The sequence below is a fragment of the Hypanus sabinus genome, chromosome 11 (genome assembly GCF_030144855.1).
Source record: "Hypanus sabinus isolate sHypSab1 chromosome 11, sHypSab1.hap1, whole genome shotgun sequence".
Classification (NCBI taxonomy): Eukaryota; Metazoa; Chordata; class Chondrichthyes; order Myliobatiformes; family Dasyatidae; genus Hypanus; species Hypanus sabinus.
This window is the reverse complement of record NC_082716.1, coordinates 90,419,763-90,446,156: the sequence shown is the minus strand read 5'-3', so window position 1 is coordinate 90,446,156 and position 26,394 is coordinate 90,419,763. Positions and strand designations below refer to the sequence as shown.

General features: G+C 40.5%; 1 protein-coding gene across 1 annotated transcript in view; it reads left to right on the top strand.

Annotated features, from left to right (window-relative positions):
* The first annotated feature begins 468 nt into the window (after nt 1–468).
* Nucleotides 469–26,394, top strand: part of LOC132402192 (neurogenic locus notch homolog protein 2-like) — a 218,249-nt gene continuing 192,323 nt past the window's right edge. The window contains exon 1 of the mRNA XM_059984899.1: nt 469–707. Within this exon, the coding sequence (XP_059840882.1) occupies nt 644–707 (64 nt within the window). The 5' untranslated portion in view covers nt 469–643. The remainder of the gene's footprint in view (nt 708–26,394) is intronic.

Genomic DNA, 26,394 nt, shown 5'->3' with positions numbered 1-26,394 from the left:
ATGGAGACCTGCTCTCACCATGGCTGAAGAGTGCGACCGATTTGGCACTTTTGCGGCGCAGCGCAACAGGTTTAATGGCACAAACTGTCAAATACATCAGCGCGTCTCGGAATAGTATACTCGTACTGAAGATGGCTAACAATGCAGTGTTTCACTCTCCAGAAAGTTGGATCAAACTCTGTTGGACAGAGCAGCTGACATGACTTCGTTCAACAGACTTGCTTTCATTCTGAAATATTTGACACACTCACGGGAAACTTTAAAACAGAAGGAAATACCTCCGCACCAACAAAAAAAAGAATTCGGCGGTGGGGGGTGGAGTTGTTGAGAAAGGAGGCTAAATAGTCCCTGTTGTGTGTCAGAAAGGCCATTAGTGGAAAGCAGTTAATCGGGGTGAGGGAAAGCGCAGAGCGGGGTTGAGTACCAGGCGGCGGAAGGGGAAAGGGGCGGTGTGGGGAGGGGCTGCTCCGGCCGCGGAGGTGGAGGAGTGCGCGCGGGTGACGCGGCCGCCCAGAAAGTTACTCCGAGTTCCAATGTCGGCAACATTGTAGCAGGGGCGGGTTCGTGGCCGCTGGCGCCTGGCGACTCGACTTATTCCCCAGCTCTTACATGAGGATTCTTACTCGGAGGGAGCTGCTGAGAGATGGGAGCCGGCCGGCTTTGGATCCACTTTTGGGGCGTGCTGGGGATGACGGCTGTCTGTGCAGGTCAGTAAGCAAGGCGCTAGGGCTGGGGTGGTGGGTTGTTTGAGCGGCTTGAAAAAGGGGCAACAGGTCAGGATCTGGTTTCAGGTGGCCAAGCGTGGTTTGAAGCACGGCCTTTCGCCAGCCTCCTTGTTTCTAGTCCGGTTCCCTTTTCTCAAACAAACTTCTGACAGATTTCCATCGCGAGAACGTGGGTGAACGGTGGCAGTGTGAAGAGAAGGCAGATTCGCGTTTCCCATACTGTATTGTGACCCGTGTGGGCACTTAAAATAGAAACTGCAAACTTTTCTGTTTGAACGCCGCAACATCGCCAGTTTTTTCGGTGCCCGGGATTTTGTACAACGATTCTCTTCATCTGTTCTCCCCCCCACCCCCTTCACAGAGAGGAGATTCTATTCACTCAGCGGTGGAGGCATTGAGTTGGTTTGTCTCTTCCCTCCACTTAACTTCTGTAACAGATTCTGGTCAACTAAGTTGAATTTCGTCACCGGGTTCTCCATCTTAAAACTCTGCCGCAGACCCTGGGGAGTAAATAAAATGAGTTTGCGCTTAGAGGAATGGACCCCACTAGTGTTACCGTGGAGTATCTGCCCCCATCTGCTTTCCTTCAATTTTCTCTGCTGTTTTGTTTCTTTGCGCTGTTAAACTCGTGGAGTTTGTCGTAGACTTGACACTACTTGCACGGCGAAATAGAGTTTAAAAAGTGGTTTCAAATCTGGATTCAGCCTGTGTTGGTTTGCAAGGGGTTCTTTCCCCTCCCCCGCTTCCCCTCCGTGATTTTTTTTTGGATAAGGAAAGCTAGTTTTAAAAAGTTCGACAAATGGTATCGTCAACGTCAAGAAAGGAACTGAAAGATCACACGGTAGTAATGACAACGTGGAAACTTTTTTAGTCAAAAGCCCGGTGATTCATATTTACGCGCAACTGGTGTGTTGGGACCTTGTTTTTTTTAACAAACCATTGCAGTTGTTTCTGTCGTGATTGGTCTGCAGAAAAGTCGATTCATTAGTAGTGACCTCTGTAATCATTATTTAAAAATGAATGAACGTCCAGCATTTGTATCACAATTCAATGGAGAAAGTTGCATTTCCATTGTTTTTACATTGGGGTAACACCTGGTTGGAGGGAACAGTGTGAAGTTCATGGCTTGGCTGCATGAGACATTCCAATGCACACCCGCACACATGACATAAGTAGGCAGCGACACTGATTTCAGTTTGTTACAACGTGAGCACACCCCAACGTTAAACTGTTGTTCGGTGTTAACTTCGAAAAGTGTCGCAAGGGAGAAAGGAACTATGTAAATTAAAGTATGTATTTGTGGAAACTCCCCAAGACTTACCAGTAAATGCTCCATTCAGAGCAAAATTTATATTTTTTAAAAAGTTTTCATATCGCGTTAGTACGTCATTTGAGTGTGTTATGGCACTTCACATGATTTCCTTTGAAGTTTGGTCAGTGTATAATATCCTTGTTCTGGGAGCACTTGGTGGATTAATGGCTCTGGGTATAACGGTGTTACATGTATAACAGTCACCAGAATGAGAACTTGGCTCTGACTGACGTTATTTCAAGGTGAAGTGGGATTAAAGGAATTCTAAGCAGTTGGAGAATGGGAATGAGGCCCTTCTGCCCAGCTTGTCCATACTGACCAAACTGCTGATGTAAGCTTGTCGCATTTGCCAGCGTTCAGCCCATATCCCTCTAAAACATTTGGAATTCATGCTAAAGAGAGGGCATATAATTGAACAAAAATTAGTGGGAAGTTACAGGATAGGAAAACTTTTCAAAACCACCAGAAGGCAACTAAAAGTCATTAAGAAGATAAAAACTGAATAGAAAGTTAGCTAGTCAATAATATTAACGAGGAAACCAGAACTTTTTAAAATGTCTTTAAAAAGGCAAGAATGGATATTGACCACTGGACAAATATGCTGGACAGTTAGTAATGGGGGACAATGGTTTACAAACTGAGTAAGTATTTTGCATCATTCTTCACTGGAAGACATTGCAGTATGGTGGAAGTTCCAGGTGTCAGTGGTCAAGATTGTGGAGACATTGGTAAGAATCTTTAAATAATCATTAGATTCTGGAATGGTTCCAGAAGACTGGAAAATTGCAAATGTTACTCCAGTCTTGAAGAAAGGAAGCTATAGTTCTGACCTCAGTAGTTGGGAAGATGTTTGAGTCACTTATTAAGGTTGAGGTCTCAGGGTACTTGGAGGCACATGATAAAATAAGCTGTAGTCAGTATGGTTTCCTCAAGGGAAAATCTTGCCTGACAAATCTTTTGGAGTTCTTTGAAGAAATAGTAAGTAGGATAGACAACATCAGTTGATGTTGTGTTCTTGGATTTTCAGAAGGCCTTTGACAAGGTGCCACATATGAGGCTGCTTAACAAACTATTACAGGAAAATATTCTAGCATGGATAAAGCTGTGAATGATTGCCAGGAGGCAAGGAGTGGGAATAAAGGGAGCCTTTTCTGGCTGGCTGCCAGTGACTACAGGTGTTCCATAGGGGACTGTTGGGACTGATTCTTTTCACATTATATGTCAATGATTTGGATGATGGAATTGATGGCTTTGTTGCAAAGTTTGCAGATGATACGAAGATAGATGGGGGGTAGGTAGTTTTGAGGAAATAGGACGGATTAGGAGAATGGGCTAAGAAGTGGCAGGTGGAATATAGTGTCAGGAAACATAGGTCATGCACTTCAGAAGAAATTAAAGGGTTGACATTTTCATTAACAGAGCAAATATTCAAAAAAAACTTGGGCACAAAGGGACTTGCGAGTCCTTAGGCAGGCTTCCCTAAAATTTGGTTTACAGGTTGAGGCAGTGCTGAGGAAGGCAAATGCAATGAGAGGACTAGACTATAAAAACAAGGAAGTAATGTTGAGGCTTCATGAAGCACTGGTGAGGCCTCATTGGAGTGTTGTGAGCAGCTTTAGGCCCCTTAATCTCAGAAAGGATATGATGAAGCCAGAGAGTGTTCAAAGGAGGTTCGTGAAATTTATTCCAGGATTAAATGGTTTGTTATATGAAGGTATTTGATGGCTCTGGGCCTGTAGTCACTGGAGTTCAGAAGAATGAGGGGTGACCTCATTGAAACCTATCAAATGGTGAAAGGATGTTTTCAATGTTGGGAGAGTTGAAGAGCAGAGGACACAGCCTCAGAATAGAGGGGCATCCTTTTGGAATGGAAATGAGGAGGAATTCCTTCAGCCAGTGAGTGGTGAATCTGTGGAATTCTTTGCCACAAGCAGCTGTGGAGGGCAAATCATTATGTATATTTAAGGTTGACTGTAAAAGCTTTTATAGATACGTGAAAAGAAGAAGATTGGTCAAGACAAATGTAGGTCCTTTACAGTCAGAAACAGGTGAATTGATCATAGGGAACAAAGACACGGCAGACCAATTGAATAACTACTTTGGTTCTGTCTTCACTAAGGAGGACATAAATAATCTTCCGGAAATAGTAAGGGACCGAGGGTCTAGTGAGATGGAGGAACTGAGGGAAATACATGTTAGTAGGGAAGTGGTGTTAGGTAAATTGAAGGGATTAAAGGCAGATAAATCCCCAGGGCCAGATGGTCTGCATCTCAGAGTGCTTAAGGAAGTAGCCCAAGAAATAGTGGATGCATTAGTGATCATTTTTCAAAACTCCTTAGATTCTGGATTAGTTCCTGAGGATTGGAGGGTGGCTAATGTAACCCCACTTGTTAAAAAAGGAGGGAGAAAGAAATCGAGGAATTATAGACTGGTTAGTCTGACATCGGTGGTGGGGAAAATTCTCGAATCAGTTATCAAAGATGTGATAACAGCACATTTGGAAAGAGGTGAAATCATCGGACAAAGTCAGCATGGATTTGTGAAAGGAAAATCATGTCTGACGAATCTTATAGAATTTTTTGAAGATGTAACTAGTAGAGTGGATAGGGGAGAGCCAGTGGATGTGGTATATTGAGATTTTCAAAAGGCTTTTGACAAGGTCCCACACAGGAGATTAGTGTGCAAACTTAAAGCACACGATATTGGGGGTATGGTATTTTTGTGGATAGAGAATTGGTTGGCAGACAGGAAGCTAAGAGTGGGAGTAAAAGGGACCTTTTCAGAATGGCAGGCAGTGACTAGAGGGGAACCGCAAGGCTCAGTGCTGGGACCCCAGTTGTTTACAATATATATTAATGATTTAGACGAGGGAATTAAATGCGGCATCTCCAAGTTTGCGGATGACACGAAGCTGGGCGGCGGTGTTAGCTGTGAGGAGGATGCTAAGAGGATGCAGGGTGACTTGGATAGGTTAGGTGAGTGGGAAAATTCATGGCAGATGCAATTTAATGTGGATAAATGTGAGGTTATCCACTTTGGTTGCAAGAACAGGAAAACAGATTATTATCTGAACGGTGGCCGTTTAGGAAAAAGGGAGATGCAACAAGACCTGGGTGTCATTGTACACCAGTCATTGAAGGTGGGCATGCAGGTACAGCAGACGGTGAAAAAGGCAAATGGTATGTTGGCATTCATAGCAAAAGGATTTGAGTACAGGAGCAGGGAGGTTCTACTGCAGTTGTACAAGGCCTTGGTGAGACCGCACCTAGAATATTGTGTGCAGTTTTGGTCCTCTAATCTGAGGAAAGACATTCTTGCCATAGGGGGAGTACAGAGAAGGTTCACCAGATTGATTCCTGGGATGGCAGGACTTTTATATGAAGAAAGACTGGATTGACTAGGCTTATACTCACTGGAATTTAGACGATTGAGGGGGGGATCTTATTGAAACGTATAAAATTCTAAAGGGATTGGACAGGCTAGATGCAGGAAGATTGTTTCCGATGTTGGGGAAGTCCAGAACGAGGGGTCACAGTTTAAGGATAAAGGGGAAGCTTTTTGGACTGAGATGAGGAAGAACTTCTTCACACAGAGAGTGGTGAATCTGTGGAATTCTCTGCCACAGTAAACAGTTGAGGCCGGTTCATTGGCTATATTTAAGAGGAAGTTAGATAGGGCCCTTGTGGCTAAAGGGATCAGGGGGTATGGAGAGAAAGCAGGTACAGGGTTCTGAGTTGGATGATCAGCCATGATCATACTGAATGGCGGTGCAGGCTCGAAGGGCCGAATAGCCTACCCCTGCACCTTTTTTCTATGCTTCTAAATTAATACAGGTTGATAGCTTCTTGATTGATCAGGTCATGAAGGGATATGGGGAGAAGACAGGAGATTGGGGCTGAGAGGAAATTTGGATTAGCCTTGATTAAATGGCAGAGCAGACTCGATGGGCCAAATTGCTTAATTCTGCTCCTATATCTCTTGGTCTTATACTCTTGTGTCTAATTGAGCAAATGTTCTTTTATTCTTAATACTTGCCTCAACCGCTTGTCTGGTAGCTTGTTCCACAGAGTTCTGCTTTCTCAATGACTAACTTGTCCTTTGGGTCCCTTTTTAAATCTTCCCCCTCTCAACTTAAACCTACTTTGCCAAACTTTGGGTCTCCTTTCTCTGGAGAGAAAAGACTGTATTCACCTTTTCAATGACCATCTTGATTTTATACATCTGAGGGAAGTTGGTGGAGGGCCCTGTGTTTTGAGTCATCATGAGTTATTGCATACAAGTTGGAGACCAGCTCATTGCTATTGTTTTGCTTCCCAAAATACTGCAACGCACTATTGGAGAATTGAGACTTACTGACATGTTAATGTCCTGTACTTTGTATGTAGGTATCTCAGGGGCTAGGGGTTTAACTTAGTCCAAAAAAGTGACCACTACTTGAGTGCAAACTAAACCTGTGTGTTGCAGCATTTGCTGAACACAAAGATGGAGAACATTGGTGGTGGAAATAAATCTGAGAGGTTTTGTAAAGGAGACAAAACCTGCACACAGCTCAATCTATAACCTGGCTGGTATGGTATTTCTAGTGACTTGGCTGCTAAGTTGATATGGGACTTTGGTTGCAAGGAATGGTAGAAGATATGTTTAATATTTTCTGTTGGACTGAGTGTACTGAATGGGTTGCAGTAAGTAGAATAAAGCAATCATGCAAGTCAGGAAGGGGTTACCTGTGTTAAAGTGTCTCCTTGTAAAGTGATGCTTGCTTTGCACTGAAAATAGTGTGGAGGGGTAGTGTTTTTAGCAGAAATGTAATTGCTGAGGATTAGTACTGTGATTAGGCAGTGTTGTTTGTCTATAGCTTCCTGAAATCAGATGTCAGTGTGATGGCATTTAAGAGATGATACCTTCCAACTGCTGGAGCCAGGTTTGCTTCTGAGCATGGACAAGATATGCCAAGAGGATAACCTTAATTATTCCATTTCATAAATTCAAAATCCCATGCCAGTTTGAGACCTGATTCTGTTCCTTTACCAGGCCCCTTGTAGTGACATGGAATAACCTGGGTAATGTCTTGAGAGGCAGTGTGCTGCAACACTTATAAATGCATGATTGAATGCAGAGATACCCAAGGTGTTTGATGAAGGAATGAGTAGGGAAAATACTTGGAGCAAGGACCACATGTTGCATTTCTTTTCTCCAGTTTCAGAAATTGAATGATAAGACAGCCCAAACCCAGTATTCTCGCCCCTTTCCTAATTTGGAAGGTACTTGCGTAAACCCCATTCCTTCCCTGATTTTGGTGGTGTTTGAATCATTGTGCAGATTATGTTTGACAAACCTGAAGTTTTCAACTAGTACATGCAGTTGTTAATTCAAAAACATTGCAACGATGACAAAACAATTTTAACTCTCCTAAATTATTTCCTCCTTTCCCCCCACCCGAACCAACCTTCCATTGCAATGAATGATATCTTAAAAAGTAGGATATTTCAATGTTCTCTTGCTCCATTGTGTTTAATAGTGTATGGAAAGCGAAATTGTGTGAAACTGCAAGGAAATACTGGTGGATTCAGAATGAGATTGTTGTTTCATCTGTAGTTGGTTTCTGTTTTGATATCCATGTCAGTGTGAGGTTCAGTTCCAGAGTGGTTATTGGCCTTCTGATCTGTTGTTTGGTGAGTGTGACTCGGGGACCTGTAATCCGAATAACAAGCTAAGTTTCATAATATCCTCACAGCTGAAGTCTGAGCAACACTATATCAACTGAAGAACAGAACAGAAGAGCATTTTACAGATCAGGGGTATGTTCCTGGTTTTGTGGGGAGACCAGATTTACCATTTGAACTCCCATCTGAGGGCCACCTATGAAAAACACAGCTAGATTCTAGTATCTTCGGTGAAGTATAAAAGCCAAATGCTATTCTTCTCCACCACTCTTCGACACATCTCCTGTCTTTAATTTTTCATGCCAATAGCTGCAACTTCTTTAGAAGTTAGAAAATGCTGGAAATATTTGTCAGGCTGTATGTGTGGAGAGGGAGCAAACCTTTCAAATAGATGACCTTGTATAAGTTGAATACTTCTCAGAAATAGTACTTGAATAAAGACAGAAGTTTTTTTCAACGTTTCCTCTTAGAATTTATCAGCCATCCTTTGGAGAATTGGTTATTGAATGGTCTGTGCACTACTAGTGACTAGAGCACAATACCTGAAGGGCAAAAGTCCATCCCAAGCCATTCAAAACAAAATGCAAAGCTATCTACTTTCTTTTAACTAAGCTGAATCTTCACGTGTTTCTCTCATTTCAGGACACAATTAATTCCCTATTACACAAATCAGTACATAGCGCAACTTCAGTTTTCGGATTCAGTTTATTGTCATTTAGAAACCACAAATGCAATGCAGTTTAAAAAATGAGACAACGTTCCTCCAGAATGATATCACAAAAGCACATGACAAAACCGACTACACCAGAAAATCCACATAACGTTTGGCAATCCCCAATCTAGAGTCCGGAGAGACTGCTGTGTATTAATATTGCGCTACCGTTTTAGCACATTCCCCGGAAAGGAGCTCCAAAATCCACCAGACAAACAAGACCAAAAACTAAAGCTACAAGACCTGCACAAAACCACATAGTTACAACAGTGCAAACAATAACATAATTGATTAAAAAAAAAAGACCATGGGCATAGTAAAAATAGTCCAAAGATGTTAAAGGACTCTATAAGTTCAAAAGAAATCACCACACAGTTTCCACAAGTCCCCAGGGTCCCGACAGACTCGCCATCCCATGCCGGCGGCAGAAGGGAATACCCCCGTTACGGATTTCCACGGCGCCACCTGACTCAGCCTCGCAGACGCAGCACGCAACGAAAGCGACCTGACCGCAGCAGACTCCGAGTCCGTCGAACCTCCAAGCCGACGACCATCCCCTCCGGCACAGCTTTGCCAAGCACCATCCTCTGCCGAGCGTATTAAGACGCCCCCGCCAACGGCCATCGGCAACGCGACTCTGAGGACTGGGGGCCTGTTCTTCCCAGCAGAGACCCGGACCTCACAGCAGCAGCAGCAGAAGCAACGAAGAAGATCTTCCTGGAGATTTCCCGATGTTCCCCCATGCTCCCACATCCGTTTTCAATCGATTATGATTGCGCACGGCACCCCACTTCACAAACAACAGATAATCAGCTCCAGAGTGGCCACTGCAAGCTGCGTCGCGCCGCCATCTTGGAAATCTTTATATGGGAATTCATGTTTGTTTGTGACCTCTTTTATAAGAGTCAAATCTAGGAGGGAGTGGTGCAAAGCTGTGAATCAAAGGTGCATGTGGCAACTTCTTGAACAATCTCTTTGGAATGGGAGTCAAGATTACTGCAGGACTGGACCCCAGTGTTGTACAAGGGTAGACCTATGCCTAGCAGAAATGGACACTTTAAACTTTTGATAGGTTTTAAACCCAAATTTTGGTGGGTTTGCCCCATCTTCCACCATTTATTTCAGTACCTTGGGATGCTCCCATCAGGATCAGGGCACTTGTCTCATTTTCGGCTCATTAGTTTGTTCCACCCTACTACTTAAGGGATAACGATTGAGCTCCTCACTTCCCATCGTATCCATAACATCTCAATTTGGCATGCTAGGCATGTTCTCGATTCTAAAGGCCAACACAAAATATTTGTTCAAAGCCTCACCCATTTCCACATTACTCAATATTAATTCCCCTTTCTCATCTTCCACTTCCACTTTATATAATTATAAAGCTCCTATCTGCTTTAATATTTTGTGCTAGAGGACATTCATGATGTATCTTCCTTAATTGTTTGCTTAGTGGTTCTTTGTTGCTTTAAGGTTTTTCTAATTTTCCAGCTTCCCACTACTTTGGGGGACTTTACATGGATCTTTAGACTGATGTCTTTTATTCCCTCAGTTGTCCAAGGCTGGTCCTCTCCACCCTCCTTGTTTTTAACTGGAATATACTTTTGTTGAACAACATGGAAAAAAATTTCATTCACCCAATCTGTGTGCAAGTTTAGATCCCCCCATGACAATTGCTGTTCCACTTGTGTTCTTAATTTACATGCAAGGTTTTTACTGTGACAGTGCTCAACCAGCCACTCTGTCTCAATGCTGCATGTTGCCTCATTGCCATCTGAGATCCTACCAACAACAGTGAAGTCACTGGTGAATTGATGTCTGTTTTAAGCTGTGCTTAGCTACACAGTATGTATCTTTGAGGTGTGAGGAGGAATTGTTAATACCAGTCCATGCTGTTTGTGTTTCTCTTGATAAGGATGTTGAGAATCCAGTTGCAGAGGAAATTTCTAAGTCCCAGGTTTCAAAGCTTGTTGATTAATATTGAAAGAATGAATGATGGTGTTGATTGCTGAGCTGTAATCAGTAATCTTGTTTTGATAAATTGGTAGTGTGAAAAGATCAGGAACCTTTCAGACAAGAAAATGGTGGGCCTGCACTGAAACCTGCATATAAAATGGGCACCCATCTCTGCAGCAGAGATTGTGGGAGGAATTACAAGATTAGTTTGAATTGCTAGGAAAATATTAGAGACCATTCACTTTGCCTACCAGTTGGCTATACAAAGCATTGATAACCGCTGCATGTTATAACAATATGTCCTTCAGTCAGATTACAGGGCTCCCAAAATTTCTTTGTCAGATTTTTGGGAACCATTGGTACAGAGTTTCTGTTTTTTCCCTGGACTTGTCACAAATCAGTCAATGTGTCCCAATAGCTTCTGAAAGCATTAGTTTGTATCTGTATGAGTCAGTGTTGATGCTCCACTGACTGAATGTGGAAATTCCACATTTACCTTTGCTGCTGAGGCACATGCCACTTTATGGGAAAGGTTGTTCTCACATTGCAAGCTTCCTCAAAAGTCTGAGCCACAGGCTTACAAATAGAACCAGCCCATTGCCCCACTGACCATCAGCCCCCCATTTTGGTCTTAAACTAATCACATTTTATTCTCTTCACATTATTCCTGAACTTGATCACTTATCTGCATGCCAGGGCAATTTGCAGTGGCTAGTTGGCCTACCCGCCTACATGTGGGAGGAAACTGGAGCACCTAGAGGAAACCCAGAGAATGTACATTCTGTGCATTGATACACCAAATGAGTAGGATTGAAGCTGCATTGCTTGAGCAGTGAGCCAGTAACTTTGTAAGCAGTGCTACTGTGATGGGCCTACTGCGCGGCCTGCCATAAATATAGGTCCAAGCTAAAAGAGTAAGGGACTCAACATCATCTGCAATCATTTGATCTTTAGCCCTTGAATTTGGTGACAAAGATAAGTCTAGTTAATTTGATAAAAGCATTGCCTTTACAGAGAAATTTGAGAATAAACTGCCTAGCTTCCAATTTTTTTTGTGTCTTGATAATCTGTCTTTGAATATTTGGAGTAAGATTCTGATCAACAGATGACCTGGCTCTTTGCTTTCCTCTGGTCTGTAGGTTTCCCACACAAAGTGCTTTTGTACAAATGAGCAGAAAGTCCCAGGCCAAAACTAAGGAAATTGTAACAGCATCTGTCCTTTGTAAGCTGCAAGTCTAGCCATTTGGGAAGTGTTCAATGTTAAGTCTGCAAAAATGTTGGGAACTTCACCAACTTCTGAAACAGTATGCTGAAACATGAAGTGTTATTACTTTCCTAACAGTGAAAGTATTCAGGCTTTGCAGATAAGCTCTTGTAGGAAGGGCTGAGCATCAGATTGAAGTTTATTCTCACTGACTTGTATGTTGTGAAACTTGTCGTTTTGCAGCAGCAGTACTGTATCTGAGGTGGGAAAAGGAGCAGTGTGGGGTGAGGGAAGGGGTGGGTGGGGAAGAGAATTGTGAGACATGGCAACTGCTACTAAGATGAGTGCTAAAGGTATTTTTAACATCATTCTCAAAACTGCAGGATTGCATAGCTCAACTGTAAACCAGCAAAGTGATTGTATGTTATGCCTAAACTCAGCTGGTAAATGAAGTATGTGGTATCATGCTGAGCCCAGGAATGCTTTTGTACATTTAACTCAGCTGGACAAGGAATATGTTACCATAAGACTGAGCGCCTTTAAAGTCAGGGAGGTGCAGCACTTCCCCTCATTATAACCATCTTTCTAATGGATTTGCAAATGTAGCTGTTCGCGGTTTCCTCTCATGGTTTTGGAGAGGGTGGATTATTTTAGCTGAGGTCAAGGGGGTGGGGGGAGTGAAGGCAAAACAAGGCTGAGTGTATTGCTCGAGCAAGAGTGGGACTTTGGAAAAGATTCTAGGAAAATAGAAACATAGAAAACCTACAGCACCATACAGACCCTTCATCCCACAAAACTGTGCCAAACATGTCCCTACCTTAGAAATTACTAGGCTTACCCATAACCTCTTATTTTACTAAGCTCCATGTACCTGTCTAAAAGCCTCTCAAAAGACCCTATCGTATCCGCCTCCACCACTGTTACTGGCAGCCCATTCCACACTCTCACCACTCTCCGAGTAAAAAAAAAACTTAACCTTGACATCTCCTCTGTACCTGCCCTTGAGAAAGCCATGCTGACTACTCCTAATCATATTATGCCTCTCCAAGTGTTCATAAATCCTGCATCTCAGGATCTTCTCCATCAGCTTACCAACCACTGAGGTAAGACTCACTGGTCTATAATTTCCTAGGCTATCTCTACTCCCTTTCTTGAATAAAGGAACAACATCCGCAACATTCCAATCTACCGGAACCTCTCTTGTCTCCATTGATGATGCAAAGATCATTGCCAGAGGCTGAGCAATCTCCTCCCTCGCCTCCCACAGTATCCTGGGGTACATCTCATCCAGTCCCGGTGACTTATCCAACTTGATGCTTTCCAAAAGCTCCAGCACATCCTTTTAATATCTGCATGCTCAAGCTCTTGTCTGCTGCAAGTTATCACTACAATCACTAAGATCTTTTCCATAGTGAATACTGAAGTAAAGTATTCATTAAGTACCTCTGCTATTTCCTCCGGTTCCATACACACTTTCCCACTGTCACACTTGATAGGTCCTATTCTTTCACATCCTATACTCTTGCTCTTCACATACTTGTAGAATGCCTTGGGGTTTTCCTTAATCCTGCCTGCCAAGGCCTTCTCATGGCCTCGTAATTTCCTTCTTAAAATCCTTCCTAGTAGCCTTGTAATCTTCTAGATCTCTTTTAATAATTGAAGTGTTGATGCTCCCAAGAAACACAGAGCAGGATCTGCTTCAAATGAAATGAAGTTCTGCACTGATTTGACAATGTTTGTTGCTGACCTCAATTATGTGTGGCAGGAGAGTTCAGTTCCTTAGTTAATGCCTACTACGTTGTCCCCATCTCAGTCAGAGTTACTGCTATTGATATGCAGTGACTGATCCAAGCAGAAAAGTTCAACTGTGTCATTGAGGTGAGAATATGATTTTAGGTTGGTTGTGATTTCCTGCAAGGTCAGTTTGCTTGACATTACTCTTGCCTGAATTTCCTTCATGAATAATGTTTGGCCAACCCTTTGGAATTAAATGCAGCATAGGGACCTTAAAGAAGAGAAAATTGGTGGGCTATGACATCTGATAGCACTGCATTTAATATATTATCTGATTACCTGTATCCTTCTCCAATGTTAAGCATCTAACAAAATAGAACCCAAGTTTTCACTGCAACTTTTTTTGAGCCCCTGTTTGCTGCTCAGCTTCAGGTGGCTTTAATGTTGGTGCATTATTGATGGCTAGGATTGGAATGTAGTGACACCAAGTGGCAAAATTATAACAGCAACATACAAATGAGTCCTGTCACATTCCTCTGCTCAAAATGCCAACTACATTGGTTGATGTGGTCAGAAGCCAGATAAACGGGTTCCAGGCGCAATCACTGGTTTGTGAGACAATGGCTAATTGCAGGTAGGAACAGCACTTTGCATTGGTACTGATTTATTGTGATAAGATACCAAGATGAATCACAGCAAAGGCAGGTTTATTTTTTCAGTTTCAGGAAAGTTAATTTCTTTTTACTAGGCTGCTCCAGGTTGGAAGTTTTCTTTGTTACTATCAGTTGTGCCAAGTAGGTGAATGGTAGAATCGGAGGGGGAGAAGAGAAAGTGGTTGATGGTTGGCCTGGGTTAAAAGACCTGTTCCTGTGGTGAATCTGTCTTAACTCTGAGACTAATGGGTGGTAGGTGAGGGGCGAGGCTGTTCAAACCACTTATTGGCAGTTGAAATGATGTAGGATTGGATGCTCCTGTTTTGTCCCACTCAGCTAGTGACATTCATTGTGTGGTTTTTAGTTACAGGATGTGGGTGTTAATGGTAAGGCCAGCTTCGATTGTGTATCCCTAAAGCTCGTGAGTTGGTGGTGCTGAGCTACTTTCTGCAACCAGTGTTCTTTTGGCTACTTTTCTGGGAAGAAGCTGTTGAAGGAAAAGCAATATTTTCACAACAGATGGTTGTGACCTTGTTCTGCATTTGTCTTCCTCCCACTAACCTTCAGCACCCATCCCTGTCTATCGCCATCTGTCTTAAAATTGTTCTCCGATTTACTTTCACCACCCTTTGAGGAGAGAGCTCTAAACACTCATGAGCCTTTGAAAGAATGAATCTTCTCTCTGAATTGGATGACCCCCCCCCCCCAACCCCCAGTTGGAAACTTCCATCCTGTCGAGATCCATCAATATTCTGTTAAAATCCCCTCCCACTTCCAAAAACTCTGTCAACTACTTTACTGGCCTGTCCAGACTTTCCTCAGAAGATGATGTTGAGTTTAGATACCAATAAAGTGAACGAAGACTTGAGAACGTGCTGTGCTACAGGTGCAACGTTCCACTTGTCCTTAACCTTCAGTGGTAGGAGGCTGAGTGTTTAAACGTACTATAGAAGAAGCTTTCCCTGTAGTGGACTCTATAGATGAACGTCCCACCAGCCGATGATGCAGTACTGGTGCAGGAGTTAGGAAGTATGAAAGATATTGAATAGGTGCAAGTCAAGCAAGCTGCTGCTTCCTACAACCTGCCAAGTTTTATTGGAGCTCCACTTGTCCAGGCAAGTATGAGGTTTTACATCACAATCATCATTGTCACTTTTGTTTTGTGGATGTTTGAGGAGTCGAGGTGATTCACTAGATACAGCATATCAAGCCTTGTATCTGCCTATGCAGCCACTGGGTATTAAATAACTGAGGTTTGGCAGAAGTAATGGGGTGTGGGAACTTGGTTAATGGAGGGAATATAGTTGTGGTTAGTGTTTTGGCATTAGAGGAACAGAACAAATGGTGCCCAAGAGAAATTTTGATCAATGCCATTGAGATTTTGGGTAGCAAAAGGGAAAAAATTAGGCAGTGCATCGCTCCTTCATTTTGGTGGCAGATGTATTTTGGCTGAATGATAATATGTGAATGAAGCAGATATATGCCGAAGCAGCTGGTTGGCAGTTTCCAGATATAGTCCTGTTTAAAAACATTAAAGTACTGGTTTAAAAAAAATGAACTCAGATCTGTTGTGAGCCTGAATCTGTGTGATACTTGTTTGCTTCATAAGTTAACAGGAAAGTGAAGGTAAGAAGCTGTATTTGCTGCTGATGATTTATTAAGTTGAGGGCAGATGCTTGGGTATGTGTTTGCTGAAGCAATTCACTGACATCTTGAAACATCATTGAAACATGTACATTGTCAAAAATATTCATAGCAACAGGAGCATACTCGCAGCAGTGAGCAGTAATTTTGTGTGTGCCGCCTTAGTTTGATGTTCTCTCATCCTCCTCCTGCTCGTCAATTTCTGTGACTGGATGGTTGCCTTACAGTAGTCCTGAAGAAAGAATGTCGGGAGTTAGGTTGGAAGCTGAAAAGCAGGGCCTTTAGGATGGTGATGTCTGGATTGCTGCCTGAGCCAGGCACCAGTGAGGTTCTGAATAGGAGGATTTTGCAGATAAATGTGTGGCTGAGGAATTGGTGCAGATGGCAGGGTTCAGATTTCTGGATCATTGGGATCTCTTTTGGGGACGGTATGACCTGTACAAAAAAACGACTGGTTACATCTGAACCTGAAGTGGGTTCAATATCCTTGCAGGCATGTTTGCTAGAACTGTTGAGGGTTTAAACTACTTTGGCAGGGGGAGCGAATAACAGTGGATGGAGCAGTTGGTGTACAAGTAATGCAGTTGGAGATTGGCAAGTACAGTGTTGTGGGCATCACTGAGTCATTGGCTGATAGATCATAGTTGGAAATTTAACATCCAAGGATATGCATTGTATTGGGAGGACAGGCTGGGAGGTGGAGATTTTGGGGTGGCTCTGGTTTTTTTTAAAAAAAGAAATCAAATCATTAGAAAGAGGTGACATAAGATCGGAAGATACTTGTTGGTAGTTAAGAGATTGCAATGGTAAAACGACTCAGAATTGTATATTCTGAACAGTAGCCAGGATGTGGGATACAAATTAGAGTGGGAGATACAAAAGGCATGTAAAAGGACAATGTTACAATAGTGATGGGGATTTGAATATCCAGGTAGATTGGGGAAAATCGTATTGGTGCTGGATCCCAAGAGGGGTATTTGTGGAATGCTTTTTAGAGCAGCTTGTGGTTGAGTCCACTAGGGGAAAGGCAATTCTGGATTAGGCATTGTGTAATGAGCAAGATTTGATGAAGGATCTTAAGATAAAAGAACCTTTAGGAGAGAGTAAATGATAAAAATTCACCTTGTGGTTTGAGAAGGGGAAGCTAACTCCATCAGTATTACAGTGGAGTAGAGGGAGTTATAGAGACACGGGAAGAGTTGGCCAAAGATGATCAGAAGGGGACCCAGGCAGGGGCGATGGCAGAACAGCAATAGTTGGAGTTTCCATGGGCAATTAAGAAGGTGCAGGATAGGCACATCTCAAAGATGAAGCAGTATTCTGAAAGGGATGTGAGGCAACCGTGGCTGACAAGGGAAGACAAGAACAGCAGAAAAGGGTGAGCATAAAATACAGTAACAATTAGTGGGAAGGTAGAGGATTGGAAAACTTTTAAAAACCAAAAGGCCACAAAAAAAAAGCCAGGAGGAGGAGAAAGGTGAAATATGAAGGTTATCTAGGCAGTAAGATAAAGAAGGATACCAAAGAATTTATGAGACATATAAAAAGTGAGTAGATTTCAGACCACTGGAAAATGATGCTGGAGAGGACAAAGAAATGACGGATGTCATAAATTTGTGTCAGTCTGCACTGTGAAAGACACTAGTAGTATGACAGAAATTAAAGAGCATCAGGGGCAGAAGTGAATGCACAGTAATTGGTACAGATAAGGAGAATTTGCTTGGGAAACAAAGTAGATAAATCACCTGGACCAGATGGTGTACACCCCAGAGTTTTGAAAGAGGTGGCTGAAGAGATTGTGGAGGCAGTAGGAGTGATCTTTCAAGAATCACTAGATTCTGGAATGTGTCGGGAGGACTGGAAATTTATAAATGCCGCTCCACTTTTTAAGTATGGAGGGGGGCAGAAGAAGGAAGTTATGAGCAGTTAGCCGGACTTCAGTGGTTCAGAATATGTTAGAGTCCATTATTAAGCATGAGATTTGGGGGTACTTGGAAGTGCATAATAAAATGGCCCGAAAGTCAGCATGGTTTCCTGAGGGGAAATCTTGCCTGACCAATCGTGGAAATACTGTGAGAAAATAGCAGACAAGATAGAAAAAGGAAAGTCAGTGAATGTTGTTTACTTGGATTTTTCAGACGACCTTTGACAAATTGCACACATGAGGCTGCTCAACAAGATAAGACCCGTAGATACCAACATGAATAGAAGATTGGCTGACTGGCAGGAGGCAGAGTAGAGTAAAGAGGACCTATTCTGTTTGTTTACTGGTGACTAGTGGTGCTCTGCAGGAGACTGGATTGGGACAGCTTTTCGCATTATATGTCAATGATTTGGATGATGGAATTGATGGCTTTGTGGCCAATTTTGTAGATGATACAAAGATGTGTGGAGGGGCAGTTAGTGTTGAGGAAGCAGGGAGTCTGCAGAAGGAATTGGATTAGATTGGGAGAATGGGTAAAGATGTGGCAGATGGAATATAGTGTAAGGAAGTGTGTGGACATTCACTTTGGTAGAATGAGCAACAACTATTTTCCAAACAAAATTTAAAAATCAGAGTTGCAAATGGACTTGGGAATCTTTGTACAGGATTCCATAAAAATTAATTTTCAAGTTGTAGTGGTGACAAGAAATGATTCAGATGATATAAAATGACACAAGGGAATTTCCCTCCTTGCAAGCGGTTTTGTAAATTTAATTGATCCTTATGCAAAACGTAGCTGTGTGACAACCCCGTGAAGGTTGTCCAAGTACTTTTAACTCCAATGTAATCTTTAGTTTATTTAAATTTTGTCCATGAACTGCTGAAACACATTTTAACAATGGGAGTAAACTGTACATCTGCAGTGATGAAATGCTCTGAGAGGTTGGTCATGACTAGACTGAACTCTTGCCTCAGCAAGGACCTGGACCCATTGCAATTTGCCGATCACCTCAATAGGTCAATGGCAGGTGCACTCTCAGTGGCTCGTCACACGGCTTTAGACCACCCAGACAGCACAAACACCTATGTCAGGATGCTGTTCATCAACTATAACTCAACATTTAATACCATCAGTCCCACAATCCTGATTCAGAAGTTGCAGAACCTGGGCCTCTGTACCTCCATCTGCAATTGGATCCTTGACTTCCTAACTGGAAGACCGCAATCTATGTGGATTGGTGATAACATCTCACTGACGATCACAACTGGTGCACCTCAGTGGTGTGTGCTTAGCCCACTGCTCTACTGTATATACCCATGACTTTGTGGCTAGGTATAGCCCAAACACCATCTATAAATTTGCTGATGATACAACCACTGTTGGTAGAATCTCAGATGGTGACGAGAGGATGTGCAAGATATATGCCAACTAATGGAGTGGTATCACACAACAACCTGCAAACATTAGTAAGATGAAAAAGCTGATAGTGGACTTCAGGAAGGGTAAGATGAAGGAACACATGCTAATCCTCATAGAAGGGTCAGAAGTGGAGAGAGTGAGCAGTTTCAAGATCTGAGGATCTAATCTGGTCCCATCATATTGATGCAGTTTTAAAGAAGGCTAGACAGTGGCTATACTTCATTAGCAGTCTAAAGAGATTTTGTATGTCAACAAATACTCTCAAAAATTTGTACAGATGTACCATGGAGAGCAGTCTGACAGGCTACATCACTGTCTGGTATTGGGGGGGGGGGCGCGTATCACACAGGACCAAAAGAAGCTGCAGAGGGTTGTAAATTTAGTTGACTCCATCTTGGGTACTAGCCTACAAAATACCCAGAACATCTCCAAGGAGTGGTGTCTTAGAAAGGCAGCATCCATTATTAAGGACCTCCAGCACCCAGGGGCACTTTTCTCACTGTTACCATCAGGTAGGAGGTACAGAAGCCTGAAGGCACACACTCAGCGTTTCAGGAACAGCTTCTTCCCCTCTGACATCCGATTCCTAAATAGAGATTGAACCCTTGGACACTACCTCACTTGTTTAATATGCACCCTATCCTCATTATATGTGGGGGATATGTTCCTCGCAGTTGACGCATAATGTGAAATTGTATAATGTGAATAATTATTTAAATGGAGAAAATAGGGATGCATTCCAAAGGCCTTCCTAAATCTGTTTTACCTGTAATTTATTCATTTTCATTCCATATGACACAAAAGCAGTACCACAAGGCAACATTCGTATTATATTTCATCAATTTAAGGTAATATTTAATGTAATAAATCATAGAAAGTTTATGTACTAGGGTGTACAGTATTCACCAACAATGGCAGGTGTGTTCGCTCCGGGAGATGAGTGGGTGTTGTGGTGTCGGGATCATGTCAAGCACAGCAAGGGGTGAAGGAAGACTCACAGAGCTCTTAGAATTCCCGGCAGCAGATGACATCAGTTTGAATAAAGTGGTGAGGGTTGTTTGCTTGGCAGCATTTTGTTTTTCAGCATAAGTTTGCTTGTAGGGAAGAAGGGTTGATGGCAGGGAACGACTGCAATGCTGACTCCGTATTCTAAACTTGGGTCCGTGTCCATTGCCATTTGTGCCAAGTGTTCCGACTTCCACCATTCCCTCACTGTTGGTAAACTCCTGGGATTTTCAAAATCATCTGTTGCTTGCAGCATCCAAGAGATAGTTCGCCGTAAAGAAAATACGCCTTGAATATATATCACACCTTGGTCGAGTGGTTGAATCAGCAATGTTGTGTTCGAGAGCAGGCAATGCACTGTTCTGTTAGAAGGAATGCTGTCCAAATGTTTAGGATGGGCTGGGGCATTGTCAAGCAACAAAAGAACTTTAAAGGCAAGATTCTGTTCCCGGCAGTTGCACCCCAGAGCTGTGTTACCTTTTCCTGATGCTGTGCTGTTTATAATTTCCAACTTTATTTCAAGTGTTAAAGCGGTTCTCTGTCGCTCGGCTGATGGCCCAGGATATGACGTCGGACGCTTAGGAGGCATAGTGAAATATTTCGAGCACAATCACTGCACCGTAGGTAAAACCAACAAAAGTTTAAGAGTGCAAGAGCGCACATCCACACCTTGCCAAAACCAATGCGAGACTGGCGGGAGTGAGATTGTGAGGCGCGCGCACCTGACTTGTATTGGCAGGAAAGTGGTGCTCCTCGCATAACTGAGTTCTGGACGCGTATAAGGAGACATTGGTAGAAATAGGTTCCTCATAACTGTGAATCCACATTGTCTGAAGACACATATGACAAGGATAGGGTGTATATTATTTCAGTTGTTTGCAAGATTTTTGATTTATTCAATATATGCATCCTCTGTTTTTTGAGCGTTCGCTTTACGACACCTTGCTGTTATGAAAGACCTACATTAGTTACCTGTTTTCGCAAACAGAAGGTGTTTTCACTGTTAGGAAAGAAGGTAGCATGCGAAAAAGGCAGTGCGCCAAGCTCCTCACCCGGAACTGCATTCCAGCTGGCATTGCTTAAACTCATGCCTGTGCCACTGCTGCCAAAGTCCAAATTCAGACATTGAAAAAGAAAGATAAATTGATACAATATTTTTATTTTTATTATTATTATTATTAATATCAACATAATAAGATTAATACATAGATAATGGGATTACAAACCTACAAATTTAAACTGAACATGAAAGGATACATAAGCAATAGTTACAATATAAATGAGTCTTCCCAAATCATGGACGATACAAGTAACATATAAACAAAGCAAACCTAGGTATATCATAATATATATTTAAAAAAAGCAGAAAAGAGAAAAAGAAAAAAAAAATTATGCTAGAAAATCTAATCTAACAACCTAATAACTAATAAGGGAAAAAAAATACAAAATCATTAGTGTCATCAACTCAGATCCTCTCAACATATGTAAAATCAAAACTGGAAAAACAAATAGGCTTGGAACAGGGTCACATTACATCATATGAAAATATTGAATAAATGGTCTATATCTTTTCAAATTTAATAGAAGTATCAAATACAACACTTCTAATTTTTTCTAAATTTAGACATAACATAGTTTGAGAAAACCAATGAAATATGGTAGGAGGATTAATTTCTTTCCAATTCAACAAAATAGATCTTCTAGCCATTAATGTAAGAAATGCAATCATTCGACAAGCACAAGAAGATAAATGGACTGAGTCCATCATTGGTAAACCAAAAATTGCAGTAATAGGATGAGGTTGTAAATCAATGTTCAATACCATGGAAATAATATCAAAAATGTCTTTCCAATATTTTTTTCAAAAGTGGACAAGACCAAAACATATGAGTTAAAGACACTATCTCAGAATGACATCTGTCACAAATAGGATTTATATAGGAATAAAAATGAGCCAATTTATCCTTGAACATATGAGCCCTATGCACAACTTTAAACTGTATTAGTGAATGTTTAACACATATAGATGATGAATTAACTAACTAACTGAAGAATTTCATCCCAGTTCTCAATAGGGATAGTAAGGTTAGTTCTCTTTCCCAATCATTTTTAATCTTATAGGGCTCTGAACGTATCTTCATAATTATATTGTAGAGTTTTGATATTACCCTTTCCTGAGAAGGATTTAGTTCTAGTAAATTCTCCAAAATACCCGAAGACACAAGATTTGGAAAGGTAGGAAGTACAGTATTTAAAAAATTCCTAATCTGTAAATATCTAAAACAATGAAAACTAGGCAAATTATATTTATTAGATAATTGCTCAAAAGACATAAAACAATTATCCAAAAATAAATCAGAAAATCATAGTAATCCTTTAGTCTTCCAAGCTGAATAAGCTTGGTCTATAATAGAAGAATAAAAGAAGCAATTGGATACAATAGGAATATTTAAAACAAACTGAGTTGACCCAAAAAATTTCCGAAATTGAAACCATATACGTAAAGTATGTTTAACTATTGGATTGTCAATTCGTTTCTGCAATCTAGAAAGAGCAAATAGAAGAGATTACCCTAAAATAGAACCCAATGAAAATCCTTGTACAGATTTAATTTCCAGGTTCACCCAATGAGGGCTAAAAGATAAATCCCAATCCTTTAACCAACACATCAAATATTGGGTATTAATTGCCCAATAATAAAATCTAAAATTAGGCAATGCCAATCCACCTTCCTTCCTTGCTTTCTGTAAATAGTTTTTACCTAATCTAGGATTTTTATTCTGCCATATATATGAGGAAATTTTTGAATCAACATTAGCAAAAAAAGATTTCGGAATAAAAATTGGTACCGCTTGAAATATATATAAAAACTTGGGTAAAATAACCATCTTAATAGCATTAATCCGACCTATCAGAGATAAAGATAATGGTGACCATTTAGCAAACAAACATTTAATCTGATCGATTAAGGGTAAAAAATTAACCTTAAATAAGTCCTTATAATTTTTTGTGATTTTAATCCTTAAGTAAATAAAAGAGTCATTATCTAATTTAAAAGGTAAATTTCCATAAATTGGAACCTGTCTATTTAAAGCAAACAATTCACTCTTATTAAGATTTAATTTATACCCAGAAAAATTACTAAATTGAACCAACAATGATATAACTGCAGGAATGGATTTCTTAGGATCAGAAATAAATAATAATAATTCATCTGCATATAATGATAGCTTATGCATATCCGTCCCATGAGTAATGCCAGAAATGTTCGGTGATTCTCTGAAAGCAATTGCCAAGGGTTCTAAAGAATGTCAAATTATAATGGGCTAAGAGGACAGCCTTGTCTAGTACCCCGAAATAAACGAAAAAAGGGAGATCTTTGATTGTTAGTAAAAACCGAGGCTACTGGAGTATGATATATCAGTTTAATCCAGGAAATGAATGTCGGACTAAAATTAAACCTCGAGCACAGTAAATAAGTATGGCCATTCAACTCTATCAAATGTTTTCTCTGCATCTAATGAAATGACACATTCTGAAGTGCTATGTGAAGGAGTATAAACAATATTCAATAATCTCCTAACATTGAAAAAAGAATAGCGATTTTTAATAAAACCAGTTTGATCTTCCGAGATAATTTGAGGTAATACCTTCTCCAGCCTGGATGCCAGTAACTTGGAAAAGATCTTGGAATCTACATTCAATAAAGATATTGGTCTGTAGGATGCACAATCAGTAGGGTCTTTATCTTTCTTCAATATTAAAGAAATGGAAGCTCTATAAAAAGATTGTGGCAGGTTACCAAATCTAATTGCTTCTTCAAAAACCCTGCATAACCAAGGAGAAAGAGTAGAGGAAAAACATTTTTAAAAATTCTACTGTATACCCATCTGGACCTGGTGCTTTCCCAGAATTCATAGAGGAAATAACCCCTTTAATTTCTGCATCCGTCATAGGTGTTTCTAATATTGAAAGATCATCTGATGATAATTTTGGAAAATTCAATTTCCCAAGAGAATCACACATGGTATTACGATCATGAGGGAATTCAGAATGATACAGGGAGGTATAAAAATCTTGAAAAGATTTGTTTATCTCATCATGGTTAACTGTCAGATCCCCATTCTGCTGACGAATCTTAATAATTTGGCATTTAACCAAAGCACTCTTCAATTGACTAGCTAACAGTTTACCCAATTTATCACTATGTATATAAAAATCAGATCTGGTTTTCATTAACTGATTTTCAATCGAAGATGTAAGTAATAAGCTATGTTCCATTTGAAGTTCAACCCTTTGTTTGTAAAGCTCCTTACTAGGAGCAGTTGAATATTTCTTGTCAACCTCTTTAATTTTATCAACCAATAAAAGAGATTCCTTCTTAATGCGGTTTCTCAAACCAATGGAATAGGAGATAATCTGTCCACATATATATGCTTCAAAAGTGTCCCGCAAGAAATATCATCCGTGAAATTAGTTGAAAAGAAGTCGTCGATCTGTTCCTTAATAAATGTAATAAAATCCGGATCTTGCAGTAAGGTAGAATCAAATCGCCATTGTCTAGCATTAGAAACTGTATCTGTAAATTTAATACAAAGTTTTAAAGGTGCATGGTCAGAGATGGCTATAATATCACAATAATATCATAATTACAACCAATTGCCAATGGAATAAAACAAGAGTCAATTAAAAAAAATCAATTCTGGAGTAAGAATGATAAACATGTGAGAAAAATGAAAAGTTTGTGTCCTTAGAATGCCAAAATCTCCAAATATCAAAAATTCCATTATCAGTCAAAAAAGAGTTAATATAAGTGGCCGACTTATTAGGTAAAGTCTGAGTAGATATAGATCTGTCCAACAAAGGATTTAAACAACAATTAAAGTCACCACCCATTATTAACCTATATTCATTTAGATTAGGTAGAGAAGTAAATAAGGACTTAAAAAAATCTGGATAATCCACATTTGGAGCATAAACATTAACCATAGCAACCTTTTTGTTAAAAAGTAACCCAGTAATTAACAAAAATCTATCATTCAGATCCGAAAAGATATCGTGTTGGACAAATGCAATAGAGGAGTCAATAAAAATTGAAACTCCCTTTACTTTAGCATTCGAATTCGAATGGTACTGTTAACCCCTCCAAAACCTAAAAAAAATTATGCTTGTCCTCTTTCCTCACATGAGCTTCTTGTACAAAAATAATATGTGCATTCAGTCTTTGGAATACTTTGAAAATCTTTTTCCGTTTAATCGAATGGTTTAAGCAATTAGTATTCCAAGAGACAAAATTAATGGACTGAGCCATATTTCTGAAATGAACCCTTTGGTATATAAAGGGTTAGCCAAATTATGAACTCATGCACCCGGAAGAGGAACAAAAATAAGGGGTGGACCTGGAAGTGACAACATCGTGGACATTTTAGTAGTTTAAAATCAACCCAAATGAAAAAACTAAAAAAAACTGATAAAAAGAACATTAGATTTAGGGAAAAAAAAACCACCCTCCCACCCAAGAAGAGAAAGCCCCTCCCCAGCCAGGAGAAGGCTGGGAAGAAAGAGGAATGAAACTAAATCTACCCCCATATCAGCAGAAGGCAACTCCGTATATAAAGGAAAAAAAAGATCCACCCAAACTCTAAAAAAATAATCACTATACTAAAACCAAACTTCTTAATATAATTGCTAGTAAAAAAAATAAAAAGAATATAATCACTAGTAACTTATAAATCAGGTTAAAACCCAAACAAACCAAAAAAAATTAAACTGTGATAAGAAATGCATCATAGGAAGAAGACGAGAGAAAAAAAATGGCGAAATAAAAAAAAGCCAAAAATATTTTGGAGAAGAAACCGCCATCTTAGTAAAAAAAAATTGCCTTCGAAGGATTAATAATAATGACCAAAGATAAAGTACAGTGGTTAAAGTAAATAAAATAAAAAGATTAGTACGTCGAGAAAAACTTTAATTAGAGTATAAAATATAGAGTAAACCTACACCAATAGCCAGAAACAAAATCTGGTTTTGGAAACAAAAACTATCTTGTAACGATCAAAATCACTCATTTATTAGAGACGAGAATCCGAAGCAGTAGGGTAGTTCTCATTCAGAAAGCTTTGAGCTTTAGATGTAGAAAGGAAAACACGCCGTGGTGCATTCGGAGGCGAGATTCTGAGCTTCGCGGGGTATAAGAGCGCAGGTTTTAGATTTTTCTCATAACATTTGGACATCAGGGGTTTAAAAAGAAGCCTTACCTTCATTACTTCTGGACTAAAATCCTCCACTAATCGAAAATCGAATTCTTGGAATTTGACCATCCCTAAACGCCAAGCCACATGAATAAGTTGCTCTTTAACATGCACATAGTGAAATCAGACAATTACAACCGGTGGTTTAGCTGAAGAACTTGATGATCGATGCATAATTCTGTGAGCACGTT